Source organism: Saccostrea echinata, unplaced genomic scaffold (genome assembly GCF_033153115.1).
Source record: "Saccostrea echinata isolate AGI-Se365-2 ecotype Australia unplaced genomic scaffold, CSIRO_AGI_Sech_v1 ptg000016l, whole genome shotgun sequence".
In the NCBI taxonomy this organism is placed as follows: Eukaryota; Metazoa; Mollusca; class Bivalvia; order Ostreida; family Ostreidae; genus Saccostrea; species Saccostrea echinata.
Window position 1 is genome coordinate 22,614,206 of NW_026889765.1, and position 18,200 is coordinate 22,632,405.

General features: G+C 32.8%; 1 protein-coding gene across 1 annotated transcript; it reads left to right on the forward strand.

Moving 5' to 3' along the window:
- Positions 1–4,641: 4,641 nt before the first annotated feature.
- On the forward strand, positions 4,642–5,016 carry LOC133188226 (uncharacterized). Its single transcript, XM_061323602.1, has one exon. The coding sequence runs from the start codon at positions 4,642–4,644 to the stop codon at positions 5,014–5,016; it is 375 nt and encodes a 124-aa protein (XP_061179586.1).
- Positions 5,017–18,200: the final 13,184 nt, after the last annotated feature.

Below are 18,200 nucleotides of genomic sequence, written 5' to 3' on the forward strand. Positions count from 1 at the left end.
TTCGCGAATAAAAGCGAAACTTTAGCGTTAAAACGCAAAATTATATAGTCATGTTAATCAGGAATCCGTGATACTGGCGTATCATATGCTGGGTGGTGCATTTTTCTGTTAAATTGAATGCATTTTCTGATAGTTTTATTGCTCTTTTTCCAGGAGGCTTTAAAGGCCGTGGCCCGAGTATAAAAGGTAGCCAATCGAAAAATGTTGGGGAAATTCAACTTTCTATGCAGCTTTCAGATTTGGGAAACAGTTTTGAAAAAAATAAGCTTAATTTCATGCATTTAATAAATTCCAATTTTTGGCATGGAAGTAGCTACCATGTTTGTGAATAATGTTTCCATCTTTTCAAGGTTAACAAATATATATTTCTTGAGTATTTTAGCAACAAAAGCTTCTGAAGCTGCACTGAATTTTTAATTTCTTCTTATTTCTTTCTATCCTGTAGGCGGAGATAACCAATGTTTTGTTTACACAGGAAGTGGCTGTAGCCATGTGCTTCAACAGAGTTTATAAATAGAGTTTTCACGTCTCTTTTATTTGTTTTATAGCTAATTTAATAATCTCATTTCAAATATATTTAGAATAGAAAAATATTAAATTAATATTTCTGAATACAGTATAATATTACTCTCCTTGCATTTATAACTGTTGCTATTCAGCATAACATTGACTACGCTTCTTCTTGTGAAATTGCGGTTGCAGCTAGCCTCTATCATTGGCAAATAAATGTTTGGTTGGAATGTTTAAATAAGGACAACGTTATCTCTCATGTCCTTTCAACATTTCAACCAAATACAGTGTCTGAAGGTCGTCCCGTTAATTTACTGGTCCGACATCAACATTTTCTGTACATGATACCCAAAGACAAAAATTCAAAACAAAATGAAAAAAAAAAACTCCAATACATTGTAACTTTTCTCAGCAGTCTTATGCAAACCTGTCGCATAAAGTTCCTGACAAAAATACCATAAATAATGAAAATTCCCATTCCAAGAAAAATGCAGATGATCATAGAAATGTTAAACAAGAACATTCTTTTCTCCAAAATTACTCAGATAAACACAATGCTGACCAGTATGTTTCATTTGAGCATTCTTATGCAAACGTGTAGATAAGGTTTTCAACAAAACTGATCACCTGAATAATCATACCGAGCATTCATATGCAAAAATTTGTTCAGACACACAACATACAAATACTGACTACACTTTCTTTGAACATTCTTATGCAAATTTCTCTCCAACTGAAGATGTGGACAATTTTGTTCAATGTCAAGAAAAAGCAGAATATAATACTAGTGAATTAAAAAATTTACTGCCTTCTCAGCAGTCTGAGTCTGAAGTACCTAACTCATTAACAGCATGTAGTGAAAATGAAAAAAAAAAATAAATAAACAAACAAACAATGCATCAATCAGAAAAAGACAATGTACATCACAGCAAAAGAATAAATCAAAAACTCAAAAATTTGCACCTGAACATGAAAAAAAAACTAATAAAGAAATTAGGTCTAAATTATGAAAAACCAAAAGAAAATGAAACATATCAAGTTTATGTAGCTAGAAGAAAAAAAAAAATCCTGAAAAACATTAAAACACAATCAGAAAAGTATAAATTGAATCCTGACGATATTCCACCACCTCCCCCTCTTCATGAAAATTCTCATTACAATAAAACAATGGATTCAATTAGGGCTTTTGAAATTCAGCAAATGTCTTATTCTTTTAAATTTTGCACAATTTGTCATGAGAGAAGACTAGAAATGAACATGGCCAAAACTGACATTTGTAGGAGTTCCTTTAGAGATAAACAACAAATCAAAATGTTCTCAGCAGAAAACAACATGGACCCAGGCACATTACCTGAAGAACTTCGAGATTTAACAAAAATAAAGCAACAACTTATTAGCAGGATAGCTCCATGTATTAATGTTCATATGCTAAATCATGGAGGTATTGCATCATCTGGTCACTGCGTCACATTTCCTCAAGAAATTAATGAGCCAGCCAGAATTTTTCCTAGGTTACCTCACGAAATTCAAATTATCAAAGTTAGAAAACAAGGGGAAAATGATACATCTAAAGATTTCAGAGTCCGTCGATTAAAAATTGAACAGTCTTTAAGATGGCTAAAAAAATCCAGCCTATTCTGATATTTTAATAAGTGCAAACGGGTTACAAGCAATTCCTGAAGATGGGCAATTAACAGATATAACGGCAATACAATTCAAAGAAAATACTGTTCATAAAAATGACAAAGGACCATCATCTGAACAAGTAGATATAGGTGTAACTGAGGGTTTTACGAATTCTGGTGCTGAACTACCAGACTCTAATGTAAATATTAGACAAAAGGCCCAGAAAATAATAGAGGAAATCCTAGGTGAAAATCGGGGGGGGGGGGTTACAGTTAATAGACAAGGCACTGTTACAATTCCTTGGCCCTCTAAAGGAGATATCCCAATATCTGAATTTACTACGCAACATTTTTTTACCCTTGTTTTTCCTGCCCTCTTTCCCTATGGTTCTGTTGACTTTCACATAAATAGACCCATCACTATATCATGTATGGGACAGTGGGCTGATCATTTATTATGGTATGAAGATGGCAGGTTTGCAAAGCACCATTATATCAAATTTGTTGTTCATAACATGATTACGCGAAAAAGAGCCTTAGAACAAAGTAGCTTTATCATTAAACAGAAACTTGGTGACCAACAATTTACAATTACAGAGTTGAAAAAACTTATTGAAAACGGTGATACATCTGTTTCCAAAAAAAAAAAAAAATCTCTATTTTGGGGGAAATTTAAGTGGGACTACTCAGTGCTTGGTGCAGAGAGGCAAGGAATTAGGAGCTTTGGTTAAATATAAAATAAATGAAAGTGCAGGTCTGCCATCATGTTTTACTACTGGCAGTTGTGCAGAATTTCACTAAACCATTCAGACGATTGCTTTCAATGTATGTTTCTGAAACTACTGGAACCTCTGTTGATCTAACTGGTAAAAATATTCTTTTTAAAACTCTTCAGGAAAATACACATATTGTTGCACAATACTTTGATCTCAGAACACAGTCATATTTCAAAAATGTAATGGGACCTGTCTTTGGAGTTGATTCTTATTGGTATAGGCAAGAGTTTGCTAAATCAAGAGGTATGGTTCACTGGCATAGTCTTTGTTGGAGGTCAGATAGAGAGCCTCATGATCTGTTACATAATGCAATCTCAGCTGGTCTTTCTGAGGAACAATATGCAGAAAAGCTCTCTCAGTGGGCTGCAGAAATCTTTGGTCTTTCTGCTTTGCATCCTGCTGGTAAGGATGAAAATGATAATCCATTCAGAAACTTGTGGCCTCATCCAGAGGGTACTGCTCCTCCTCCTCCTCCTGAAGAAAAGAATCCCTTGTTGAAACTTCTCCTCGACGTCAGCATTTCCCAAGAAACACTTTTGGAAGATCACTCGCTTTTGGCAAATCGTTTCAATTTGCACCGTTGCTCAGATTACTGCCTGCAACCTTCACGATGCAATAATTCTGAAAAAACTTGCAGAATGGAATTTCCAAAGCAATTACGCTCAGCAGATACTTTAGTAAAAGACCAAAATGGATCCTTGCGTTTAGAAATGGAGAGAGATCACCCTGTTCTTGTTCAGCACTCTCGCTTCCATACACAAGGCTGGAGAGCAAATGGTGATATTTCTCTAATTCTTTCAAAAAGTGACCCTTCCAATCCATCAGTAGATGAAATTTTGTAACTGAAAAATACATATCAGGTTATGCATGCAAGGGAAATGAACCCACTGGTGCTCTTTCAGATCTCTTCTCTGATATGGTAAATTGTGCAGATGAATCTTCTGGTGCAACTGCCAAATCACTCTGTACCAAGCTTCTAATCGACACGGTTAAAAGGGACATTTCCTCAGTAGAAGCATCTTATGAGCTTTCTTCCATTCCTCTTTATCGATCTAGTCATTGCTTTCAATCAGTTAGTTTATCAGGGTGTAGAGTACTTGACCAATCTGGAAGTACCACAATTACAAAATCTACAATTGTTGATAAATATATCTCCAGAGGTGAAAATGATAATTCTTCATTATACCAATTCATTTGCAAAAGTGGTAAAGTCCCCGTCATTTCTGGTCCCACTTAGGCACACTGGCCATTAGATAAAAATTATTGTAAAACTTCATTGTTGCTTCACTTGCCAAACTGGCGTAAACTTTCTGACGTTAAAGATGAAAACATATCTTGGACCGAAAATTTTTCTCAGGTTTTAAAATTAGATACTTGTCCAAATTTCATTAAAGCAGACATTGAGAGGGCAAAGACTAAGAAACCGGATGATTCCTTACCCAAAGATGATATTCAAAACAATGAAGTTATACGCCCCAATCCTGAGTTTGGCGAAGTTTGCGCAGATTTTCATTTTAATGATGGTGGTCCTGATTATGACTGGAGCGAAACATCATAAGACTATCCAAATGATTTCCGTGAAGACTGGTGGAACACTATAACCAAAGCTGACAACACAGATGACAAAACTTTAAACATTCCAAATGTAGATCTCCATAAAATGAATCAAGAACAAATGTTAGCATTTAATATTGTTAGGAAAACCTTCCTAAATTTTTCAAACAAATCGTATGACTACAAGCCCCCTTCGCATGATTGACTCAGGTACAGCAGGGTCAGGAAAATGTTTTCTAATCAAATGTTTAGGAAAAGCAATTCGCCTTTTCTTTAACTCAAATAAATCTGTTCAGGTTCTGTGTCCAACAGGTAATAGTGCAAACTTAATCTCTGGTGTAACACTACACAGTTTCCTTAAAATACCCACCCAGTTCAAAGGAAGAGAAATGAAAGCACCAGAGGGTTCTACTGGGGAAAGCCTACAGGAGAATTTATCTGACCTCCATGTCCTGCTAGTTGATGAAAGATCATTAATTGGTTCATATACATTAGGGTGGATAGGTGTGGCACTGGCATTTCAGATCAGACATGGGGAGGTATCCCAGTAGTTGTATTTTAGGGGATGATGTGCAACTTCCACCAGTTTTGGATGCCCCAGTTTATCACTCTAAAATTATGAAATCAGCCTCAATGCATGGACTTCTGGTGTGGCAAGAATTCCAATCAGCTGTTACTTTAAAATCAATTATTCGCCAAGGAGAACAAGAAAATAAACTAAAGGATGTCCTTTCAGCTCTTCGTCAATACCAAGTTACTCCAAGTCAGGCCCAATGGTTACAGCAATTTCAATGGAGCAATATGCAAAAGACACATGGAAATTATTAAGTAGAATGTCAGACAGAGGTCTTTTTTTTTCCTACTCATAGTGAGGAATGGGGTCACAATAAATCAAAGTTATTAGAGATGAATAAAGTTTTTCCTGTTGCAAAAATTATTGCAGTTTCAAAGGGTTCTCACTCCAAAACTGGTGAATGTGAAAAAGCTGGTGGTCTTCTTGACACTCTTTACTTATGTAAGGAATCAAGAGTTATGCTTTCTGTAAATTTGTGTGTGCATTTTGGTCTTTTTAATGGGTGCTCTTTGCATTGTTAAAGATATTTTGTATTTTAATGGAAGAATATCCACCTGCCCTCGCTGATGTCGTAATGGTTGATATACCTAATTACACTGGTCCCCCTTTCTTATCCTCTTATCCAAAACTCCTTCCAGTATTCCCAGTGGAGAGAAATATAGATTGTAGGTGTCACTTTAGCAAAAGAAATCAAATCCCAAAGCGTTTAGGATTGGCAACAACCATTCATTGTTGCCAAGGAACGACCATAGGAAAGGGGGAAGTGAATAGATATATTGTTGTAAACCCTGGCACACGATCCTTTGAATCCAAAAATCCGGGTGCTCTTTTTGTTGCCCTTTCTAGAGCAAATTCAACTGGTAAAGTAATTGTGAACGGTGGGAGACATATCAGTCTCTAACCGAACACTTTTATTCTTAACCCAGATTTCTGATTGTAGGAAGTTCTCTAGTTTATGATTTGTATATATATGACATATATATATATATTCTCTCCATAACTTACTTGTTGTACACAGTATTGTTGTTCTGACTAAATTTTAAATAGTGTAGTATTTCGGATGACCATCTCTGAAATTGAAAATGCCAGTATAACATTTTTTATGTATTTTTCAGCCTGTTGCCCTTGCAGAATTATAAATGGCCAGGTACAACCCAAAATATTTACATTTGCTGTGTTTTTCTACTAGGCCAACTGTGAAATTGATTTGAAAGCTATTTTTATGTATACTCATGCATAGAAATACACACTGAGAAACTTGCGCTAAGTGACGTCACAAGACTACAGAGACGTTAACAAAAATGATGATATAGGGCAGCTAGAAATTTAAACATTATATCTTTGGTGCATTTAAGTATGTAAATATAAAGAATGTTTTTAAGTTTAGTGTGAATTATTGGTATATATTTACATTTTTAAATATTTTTCCTTAGATTCTTTGCAAATTAGAAGACCGTTCATGTTCTCATGAACTACCATGGATGAGCATGAATATCTCCATTGTTACGTCATAATACCGTACTTGACGTCAAACTATAGTGCAAACTATTTTGCTTTAAAACTGACAGTTGAATGGCGTAATTTGTGGTTACTCATCAGAAATTAATGTAAATATAAGATATGAAATTAATTTTTGAAAATTCATGAGGACATGAACTACAGCGCTACATGCCTGCATATTTATTAAGAAGCGCTAACACACTTCATAAAATATGCCGGCGTGAAGCGTCGTAGTTCATGTCCTCGTGAATCTTCAAAAATTAAACTCACTTAAGTAAATCATACAGACTTACATATTTTTCATGAGGTGCTAGTGCGCTTCATAAAATATGCCTACGTGACAAGCCTGTGTGATTTACACACCAATAACTCACACAAAACTTAGAAATATTTCTTAACAGTATTCAGTTTCTCCATAAATCTTCTGAATTAAAATGAAATATAACTGTGTTTTATTTTGAGGTCTTTCTGAAACCCTGTTTCCTTCTGCACACTGCCAGCCTCTTTTTACTTTGGAATGCCTATTTTACATTTTTCTCATATCTGATCATCTAATTCATCATTTCCTGATGTTTTTTTAAACATACTTTTCATTATAGTGAACGGTGGGAGACATATCAGTCCCTAACTGAACACTTTTACATTTACCTGAGATTTCTGAATGCATGGATATAGGTCTTACAGGGTACAATTTGCATAAATATTCCACTAGTTACTCATTAAACACAAAGTTGCACTATTCCTTTGAACTCTTTACTTTTGCAGCTGATGCACCATTTCTTTTCAACTGTTTCTGAAGTGAAAGAATCGCCATTTTTTTTTTATTTTCTGTCATTTTTTTTGTTCCTCTTGTGGAAACTGTGATGTACATATAGGATCTCCCATGGTTTGTTGTAATAGAGATGATTTTTTATTTTTTATTCAAGTTGTGTGTTTTTTTTCCCTGAGTCAGGATAAAAATATCATATCTTTTAAACATGCCTTTTACAGTAGAACATGTCTATAGCAAACATGCATATAATGAATTGACACTTACAGCAAAGTGATTTTCATTCCCCGGAAGTTAAAAATATTACACTTTACAAACTTTACACAAATAATGAATAACGCTTACAAGGAGCAAATTCATCCATCCCTGGCACTTCCATTTAAGCATGTTTTACTGTACATAGTTATCGCAACTTTTACACAGTTTTAATTATGAAAACAAATAACATTTGACTTGATCAAATTCACGCAAGACACTTGTGACATTATAAACCTGTATATGATAACAACATCCTTTGAGTTTTATCTACTGTATAAAGAAGTAGACATGTGACAGAATTTTATTTGATTTCTACAAAAATCATCTGCATTTAAATACGTGGAGCATATCAGTTGTTAAAAAAGGAACTTTTTTTCTAATTAGATATGTCTTTTTTTAGTGCAAGTTACCTTATTCTGCATAGCTCACTTTTTCACACTATTCTGGTCCTTTTCTAGTTTCTGTAATTTAAAATTAACAATTTGTATTTCCCGACTCCTTGCAACCTATACTCAAATTTGATAAGTTTACCAGATATTCTATTATTTTATTTGAATTTAATTGAATGGTTATATCTTTTATAGCCGAGATGAAATGTTTAAGAAAACATTATTATTTATTTATTTTTATTTTTATTTTTATTTTTTTTTTCAAATTTATATTTCTTTACTACTTAAGAGAATGAATATAATAATTGCCACTGACTCTAAAGGGAGAGGATTCCACTCGTATCTCCAAAAAGTGCACCCATTTCCATCTGATTGGCGTGCTACTTTTCTTTTTAAACCTGGGGCATCTATACAAAGATTAAGCCATGAGGCCAAACACTTCCTTCAATCTTTTGACAATTTCAAACCATACCATGTTGTTTTTATGGGAGGCATCTGTAATCTCACAGAAAAAGTTAAACACCAGTCTGGCACCGAAATTATTTATAATCACTCCCTCAACAAAATTCAGTCGCTGATTCAGTGTATTGAAAACACCTTTAAAGAAATTCCGTCATCAACTGCCATCTGTTCTACCGTCCAATTTGCAACAATTCCTCCTGTGTCTCTCAGAAAGTTTAAAGAATATCAAATTGAAAAAGAAATCTTCCATTTCAGTAAATTCTCTTTAGATGAATTAATTATTCAACAGGAAACCATGGAAGAAGACATCAAACTTATTAATTCTACTATTTGTGAAATAAATACAACTTAAAACAGTTCGCCTATACGACTGGATAAAGATACTACAAAGAATTCAATTAAGAAAAGGGGAAGAAATGGAAAAAACAAAAAAAAGATGCTCAAAATTTACTTATGAAAATTTTTATAATGGGGTCCATCCAGACAATTCTCCTTCTGATATATGGTTTTCTAGAATATGTACTTCAATTTCGGCCTTTCTCACAGCTTCATCCAATTCAAAATGATATGACACATTTATTTCTGAGGACGAGGAGGAAGAGAATGACACCTGGGATTTAAAAGAAATTAAATGTTCAAATGTGCATTCAGATAATTTTCATACTTCAAAAACTAAATTTCTCAAGTCATTAATCATTAATCTTCTATAGTTCCTCTTTACTTTCACAAAGTTTAGTATGTTGATGATTGTGAATGGTGGGAGACATGCCAGTCTCTAACTGTCAAATCATTCAACTTTTACTTTTAAACATTATAAATTAATCTACAGCCCCTTTTTTTACTTTTAATTGCAATATATTAGTATATACAGTGCTGCTATCCCACAGGTTGACATGGTATGGGTTTGGATAGGATTCAGGATTGAGGATTCACGATAGAAACATATAGCAGTTAATCCAATCCCATCCTATCCTGTATCCTACAGCCAATCAGATTCGAGTAAAGGTTGATTCATATTTCAGAATTAATTACCAAAACGGAATATGTTTTAAAACGTTTACAAAGGAAATATTTATAAAATAACAATAGAAAATAAACATATTTTGTTTGTTTTAACGCAAATTAATAATTAACTTCGAGTGACATTGCGTACGATTTAACCGTGAACGATCACCGGAAGAATCTTCGCATGTAAACAACGAAGAGTTAAGTAAGTAAGTAAGTAAATTTTATTTAAAGTCGGCATTTTTTACAAAGTTTAACAATGAACATAAGCTCTGTAGAGCTCTTAAACCGACTATCACAGCTAAAAATATCACAGAGAAAAACATTTACAACATAAATTAACATGCAAAAAAAAAAAAAAAAAAAAAAAAAAAAAAAAAAAAACCATGTACATATATACACACGCATGGCAGATAAAAGAAATTTAAAAATTAGAAAAAAGAACAGAAAACTGAAGAGCAAAATGATTGCATTAAGAACAAAAATAAAAAAAACTAGTAGACTAATTGTTCTCGAACAATTAGAGGTCTTTCCACCTTCTTTAAATTTCATATATTTTTCATATTTAACTCTCTATTGTTTATTTTTATACAAAAGAAACAAGAAATGGCTTGAGAGATGGAAAAAATGAAATTAAAAAAAAAAATTTAAATGACCTTGACCTTTGACCTTGAACAATTATTTAAGTTCATAAGTCAAGGGTCACATTGCACTTGACCCCATGCTTCTACGACTTTTAGTTTCAAAGTTATAAGGTTGAATAGTAAGAGCAAAGATGTTAAAGGGCAATAACTCATATAAGGGGTCATCGGATCCTTTTGCACTGAATAGATTGAAGTTGTGTCTAAAGGCCCTGAAGACATTAGTGAAGGTTTCGTGTCTCTGCGGTTTACGGTTTCGGAGTAGTAGCGATAAGAAGGTTTTCAATGAAAGGGGCAATAACTTTTAAAAGGGTAAATCTTAGGGGACAAGTATGAAATCTTTGAAATAGTTTGAAGAGTACATATTAAAGATGCAAAGAGATTTAGTATATAATGAAAGACAAAAGAGATATAAAAAGAGCTTAATTTCTCAAATTTTGAATGACCTTGACCTTTGACCTTTACAAAAATTTCAAGGTCTGAGGTCAAAGAATCTAATGCAGTTGGTTCCATGTCTCTACGACTTATCGTTTTGAAAAATTTTCATTATTTGTAAACTTCAAAAACTTTCAGGGGCAATAACTCATTGAAGGGGTCGACAAATCATTTCGCAATGAATAGATTGAAAAGTCCTCTCAAGTAGTCAAAGACATTGGTGAAGGTTCTGTATCTCTACGATTTACGGTTTCGAAGGAGTAGCGATAACAAGCTATTCTTGCAAAAGGGGCAATAACTTTGTAAGAGGTCATAGGTCAAACACGTTGGGTCGTTTTTCGGAATAACTTTTAATATCCAGTATCATGAACAATAAAGTTTTTCGATAAGTCTTGTGGTTTCAAAAGTCCGGGAAGAAAGAGAATAATAATAATAATAATAATAATAAACATAAGCATTTCAAGAGGTCTTTCCACAGAAAGGTGGAAAGACCTAATAAATAAGCATCATCATAATAACAAATTAGATAAAGCACTACATTAAACACATGGGATCAGATTAAAAAGCACTAATTGTATTAATAATAGAAAAATAAAATTGATAGCTTAGAAACTAAAAAATTCAAGCAGATACAGCTTAACCAAAATATAAAACAAAACAAAAAAATAATTGAAGTTCCTCACCAACACACATCCTGTCTAGTGATTGGGTCAGTCCCTACCTACATAGACAGGATATGTATTGTTGTGAGGTTAGGAAAAAGCAGATATCAAAAACAAAAATAAAAGAAACTAGGATCCTGGAGAGCTTACACCTTTGCCATCATAGGATGTTACTCCAAAGGTTTCAGCCCCCAGGGTCCTTATTATTGAAAATTTAAGAAAATAACAAAGTTTAATATATAGATATAAAAGAAACTTAGAAAAACTAAATAAAATAAATTGTGGTGGTATCAGTAAAGCAAATGAAAGACTTCAAAAATAAATGAAAAACTGCAAAAATAGAAGACTTTGACTCTAAAATATATAAATAAATATTGTCTCATCATCTGTGCTGCCCCAACGCTGTGGTTTCTGCAGGAACTACACTTGCAATTTCCCCCCCTGCATATGTCAATGAATGTTCTAAACTGGTTGAGGGTGGAAAGTTCCCTAGCATGGTTTGGTAAAGAGTTCCACAACGTAGCAGCCACATAGCTGAAAGACTGTTTTCCATACCTAGTAGTTCTTGGCCTAGGTAGTTCCAGAGTCTTTTGGTACCTAAAATTGTATATGGAATTTCTCTTTTGAACTAAATCTTGCAGGAACAATGGACTTTGCTTATTTACAATTTTGAAGACTTCGGGGGCCATGGCTCTCATACGCCTGATTTTTAGTGAAGGGAGGTTTGATTTTAGTAGTTGCTGGTCATATCTGCTTGTATAGTCATTATATGTAAATCTTAGTGCTCGCTCTTGGATTTTTTTTTTTTTTTTTTTTTTTTTTTTTATACAATTCTGTTCACTACTAAAATGCCAAACCAGAGGGCAATAACTAAAGTTGGACATTATAAAGGAATGATAGATGGTAAGTTTACCCAGTTTACAGAGATGTTTCCCGACACGTTTTAACACATTTAATTGTCGAGCTGCTTTCTTACAAATATTTGATATATGAGAATTGAAGTTTAAGTTAAAATCAAAAGTAACACCAAGCAGTTTTACTTCTTCCTCACAGGCAAGAGTTGTACCATTTAAGTTTAAAGTAATGTTTTTATCATGCGTCTTTTTCCCCAGAGCTATTGCTTGAAATTTTTCTTGGTTTGCCTGCATTTTATTAACTGAAACCAGTCGATGAGAGTACCACTTTCCTTTTCAAGTGTAGTAATAACATTTTTTTAAGATAGGATCTGATTTGGATAAGGTGTTGTCATCTGCATAGTTGTACAAGTTTGATTTTTTTACAAAATAGAAAATGTCATTAATAAAAATATTAAAAATAACTGATCCAAGAATTGATCCTTGAGGTACACCTTTAAAAATATCCAGTAAGGTGCTTATATTTTGACTAATTTTGACACATTGTCTTCTGCAAGATAAATAGTTCTTTATCAGATCTACCGCAGGTGGGGAGAGACCATAAGATTTTAGTTTGAGCAGGACAAGATCATGAGGGAGACAATCAAACGCCTTGGATAAGTCCATTAAAATTGCAGCAACATATTTATTATCATCTAAAGCTCATCTAAAGAGTTCGGACATCAAGAGATCTTATTTTCTTCAGCATGTTTGGATGATTAAGCCAATTCCTACTTGTTTTAAAGTTCAATAACATGTAATTGTGTTAAATGTGCTCTGTTTGTCTGGATAATACTACACAAACCGCCAACGGCGGACTTTAACAGATCGACATCGCAGTTGTTTGGTGCAAGAACATGTAAGTATACTACACACTGTACATGTGTGCATGTTTATACATTTCCCCCTTTAAACAATGTAATAATAACTTGAGCTATCAAAAAAATTAATATAGGCAAAAATCGGGTGTGGAAAAATAGGCAGTGTAGGAAGGGGAGGGGGTTAAAAATTTACAAATACTCTGTCATGATTCAATGTCTTCTAAAACAATAAGATGTATTATGCCTTTTTCAGTTTGTTATTACTATATCATTTCCCTACTGTGGTTTAAAGAAATTAATTTGAGTGCGATTATAATAAAATAAAGACAGAATCATTTCTTATGTTACTGTTTAAATTGTATTATAAGCCAACTCAGCACTTACATGTACATTGTATATATGTATGACCTATTCTGGGTAATGAATTATAAATTAATCATTCATTATTCTTCATTTCAGAGAATGATACTTGGTTTGGCTTGCCCTCAGCAAAATATTTTGTGAGGAAAAAAGGATTTTACATTTAAAAAGTAGGTATGATTATTAACATGTGTTTATGCATGGGTATCAGTATAATACATACATATCATTATCTGAGTTGAGATGAAGTTTCTGTATATTCTCTGAATAAGTGATTTTTCTTCTTTTAAAAAAAAGTAAAACTGGAAACAATGTGTTATTGTTCTGGTCATCATAATGTTATATGTATTTTCATATTTTTTTTCTTATTCAAATTTTAAGCAAAGAAGAAAACAAACAAAAAACATAAATAGATTAATACAAGCAGAAAAATTCAAAATAGAGAACAAAAACCCAAACAAATGTACTCATACTAGTTTACAAGTTGACGAGATGAAATGAATTACAATTTACAAGTAAATTATGTTTGTTTAATTAAGATATGACTATGAAGTTGCAGTATAAGATTTGAGTTTGCTTGATTTCTTTAAATGCATTACTCTGGGATAGAAAAAGGTAAAATTCAGCCATACACTGAAGAGGCAATTACCCTGAATAAATATTGTCAACTTGGTCAAGCATTTTTGTTCCTCATTTAGACCCTGAATAACATTCAAGGTCAAATGTCAATGTCAATAACAAAATTTACTTATTTATGGCTTATAAATACTGAAACTACTGTGAATTCATATACATGTTTTATAAGAAAGAATTCGAATGAATATGTGTGTGTTCACTCCAATAATTATTGATGTCAATCTATCTGACTATGAAGATTTATGAAAATGTTTTCTAGCTGTTAAACATAAATTAAATTCTCACTCATAAAAATATGGTTATTGAAATACATTTGTATGACACTGAACTGACCATAAACTAAAAACAAAGTGAAGTGAAATAAGAAAATTTAACATTTTGAATATCTTGATTTTTATTTAGCAAACATGATAAAGTTTTAGCATGTTTATAAAATATTCAAATTCAAATAATGATGAACTGAACATCGCAAAAAAAGAATAACTTTAAACAATGAATATAAAACAAATTTTAATCATACCTTTAATTAATTTTTTACATGTTTAATAATTAAAAGTCAAGATATTCTATATGTCTGTTCTTGGTTTATGGTCTTGTCATACATGTATCTTCTTTCTGGATTTACATGAGTATGAATAAAATCTAAGATAGGTATATATACATGTATTATTTTTCATGGTGCTCAGTTTACAGTTTAGGGAAAAATAGAGTTTTGCATAATTTTTACATGAAACATATAACTGTTAAAACATCCAACATATCCTTCTTTTTTCATTATTCAGTATGTGTAGAGAAATTGTATTTTCAATGGGTACGGTTATTCTACAGCGTTTTACCTTCTCCGCATGAAGGTATAGACATTAATAGCCTGATTCTCATAATTAAAGAGGTTAAATTTTGTTCGTTTAGTCTACTAATTAATAATCATAACATTAGAAAAGTATCTGAAGTCTTAGTTGTTGTTCCCCCCCCCTTTTTTCCACGATTTCCCCTCTCTAACTTTAACACCATTTATTTTTCAAAGTGTATACATTCGAAAAGAAATCGCAAATACCGTGACGTCTCTCGATCATCGTTAGTTTGTGAAATTAAATCAAAATAAAGTCGGATTATATTTTTTTTCTTTAATTATTTTGAAAGCTTACATTCTTTACACATTCGCTAGAGCAGTACTTGCCTATGTTTTATTACAGTCCCTTTGTTTACATTTTAAATGGGTACTCGAAAATTAATTAGTATGGGGTGTCGGGAATTAATGGATGTCGATGTCAATTTTTTTTTTTCATTAAAACATATTAAATAAAATCCATAATTATCACTGATTTTTATATGATGGTCATTTTATTATTTTTTTCGTTTTGTCAAATTAACTCCTAAATATTAAAAGAAACTGAAAGTAGCAGGATAGGATAGGATAAGATTAGACTGAAATCACAGGATAGGATTGTGGATGCAGGATTCATGATAAGATAGGATTGTCAACTAATAGAATAGAAGCACTGTATATATTAAAGTAATTTATGTGTACAAGTTATGTGTAAACAGTACCAGCTACTCCACACTTGATACTTCATGCAGTGTAATTACATTGGGGAACAACCACAGTATATTAAAGAAATATAATATTGGTAAGTATACTAGCATGATAATTTAATACACTTCTTGTTGCTTTGTTATCACTTTCATTTTCTCACCTCATTGAAGTATTATGACGCCATCGTATTTTTGACACAGAGACATAAATGCCAGGTATCAATGTCTCTGTTTGATATGACCTGTAAATATGAGTAATACTTCAAGATAAAATTCGCGGCTATGGTAAGGCTGTCCGAAGGCATAATATGCATTAGAAATACCCTATAATATTGTGAGCTAGATTTCGATTTCAATTTGTAATCTATGTTTACATGTGCAGTAAATTTGTGAAGAGAGTTTAATAACGTATTGAGAAAAAGCATATTTGTTATGTTACATGACTGTGTTGATCACGTGACGGACACTTATAAAATTTTGTGATCGTTGCAAAAAAATCCCATCGGCACAAGTGAAAAACAAAATTATTGAGAACAGTTTGTTACATAAATAAATTAAACGTATTCTTGGGTATATATAAAGTGCTGGGGGCAAGTCTGAGTTTTACTTCTTAAGAAAATATTTCGAGAGAAATTCAATTTACCCACATACAAGGGGGCATTTTCCACACTTCATCGCAATTTATACAAATTCGGATAAATTACATACGATTCCCCAGCAAAATTCAGTTAGAAGACACACTTCTCTAGTAGATTCATATAGAACATCTTCATTTTATCTTTATTAATCACTTGTGCCAGTCTACTATATGCATGATTTATAAATTCTAACTCTGTCTACGGACGTGTAAGGGGAAGCGTTTCATATTCATTTTTTTTTTGTTTATTGTTTGAATACGTACATTATCAAAAAGAGAAAGGAATAACGATATTGTATTGCAAATAATCACCATCATTACAGCACATAGAAACTTTAAACAACAATTCAGACACCTGATTTAAACATCAACGTCGAAATATAATCTACATGCCATGGGAAGGAATGTTAAACTTAAGACACTTTCTTCGTCTTAACTGCTCAAGTTTGCAGTGACTTGACGTCATATTCTATTATGACGTCATATCTTGGTAGTTCAGAGAAGTACCAACGGCTGGTACACTGTGATATTTATCGGACAGCCTTATCCAAGCCGCGTTGTGTCATGTACAATAAAATGCAACAAACAATTCATAAAATTTATGAGCTTACCGACTGCTGTTTTCACCGGCAAGTAACAAGCGTCACAAGTTGTGACAACGCTATGAAAACTGCGCGTTGTTGATATCCCGCGTCAGGGTCATGTGACTTCATATTGCGTTGTAAGTTGTTCCAAGAAACACTCGCACGAAAGCTAAAATCATCTAATATTATATTAATACCGCAAATATTTAATTTTAAGTAATTTGCGTTTATTATTTTCCTCTTTCAAAAAAGCAGTTTGTTTGCTTGTATGTTATATAACTCACTGCATGGGTAACTATATTTTGAAAAAAAAGTCAAATATGTTAAACTTGTTTTTTTAATCAGGCATTCATGCCATTCAGACCTACCTAAAATAGGTGTTTATTGCTGCGCTCGCCCCAACGGTCACACCGTAAACATATTATCTTGGATCTTTCCAAACATTTCTGTGAAAAAAGCATAGTCCAGAATCGTTTATATTTCTCTTTCCTGCGATTAGAATTGTTTCTATTCAGCATTTCCGGTTCCTCTATCCACCACAGTTGTCTGCTTGTTTCAGAAGTTATACAAGGGCGACTAAGGCAATGTTGACACTCCTCTGCTTCCTGATTTTGATGAATAATATAATCCTCAAATTCTTGGTCACTATCCTGAGAATTACTCTGGTCAGCTCTTTCTTCTATCGGTACTTCTTGGAAATCCCTATTCTGATGATTAAAAAGATGGCAAATTGTTTCTCTTTGAGTTTCAGTGACTCCAATTGCTAAAATAGATCTCTCCTCAACTCCTTCCATTTTCACTATGGCCTATGTCTAGCTAAAAATTTAGCCTTACCCATGATGTATGAGGGTACATTAGGGCAATGATGTACACTGCATGTGTAAATTATTTTGCAACTGATGAAAGACCATTTTAGTTGTTTCTTACATCTCGGCATATCTACTCTATGATTTAGTCACTGGGACATAGTTTTCCTACCATATGTATCCCATAAATTTAAACACTGAAACATAATTTCTTTTGGATGATTATCCTGCAAGAACCCCCTTGTAATTTTGCACTAATCATGATTATGTCAACTACAGATGAAAGATCAGGAGTTTTGGCTTGAAGATGCCTAAAATGCTGAGAGGATTAGGTGTCAGTTGGAGCCATTATCATTATGGGGGTATCAAAATATTAACACAGATATGAGTACAATTAATTATTATATTTATATCATTAAAATTGAAAAGGTGATGCGTTAACTTATATAATTTTTGTTTATCGTGAAAGCAAAAATAAAAATAAGTTTTAGTAAGGAAACTGTAGTACAAAAACGTTAAGACTTTTACCTTGATTCACAATACATAATAGATGGAACATACCAATTCTAAAACAAAGGTTAGGGATCCATTTACTGTTCTATATCATTGATTTTCATTGAACCATAATGGCAAGTCCAGCAAAAAAGAGAAAAAGAAATCCAAGTTTCCGCATTGAATTCGCAGAAGATGAGAATCAAAAACATTCTGTATCGGAAAATTTGCAAAAGATCAGGAATCAGTTAACCAGCAGATTAAACAAGCCTATGGGA

What these genes read in the sequence shown, in the direction of transcription:
- LOC133188226 (XM_061323602.1), top strand. Translation starts at nt 4,642, where the DNA reads ATGACTACAAGCCCCCTTCGCATGATTGACTCAGGTACAGCAGGGTCA.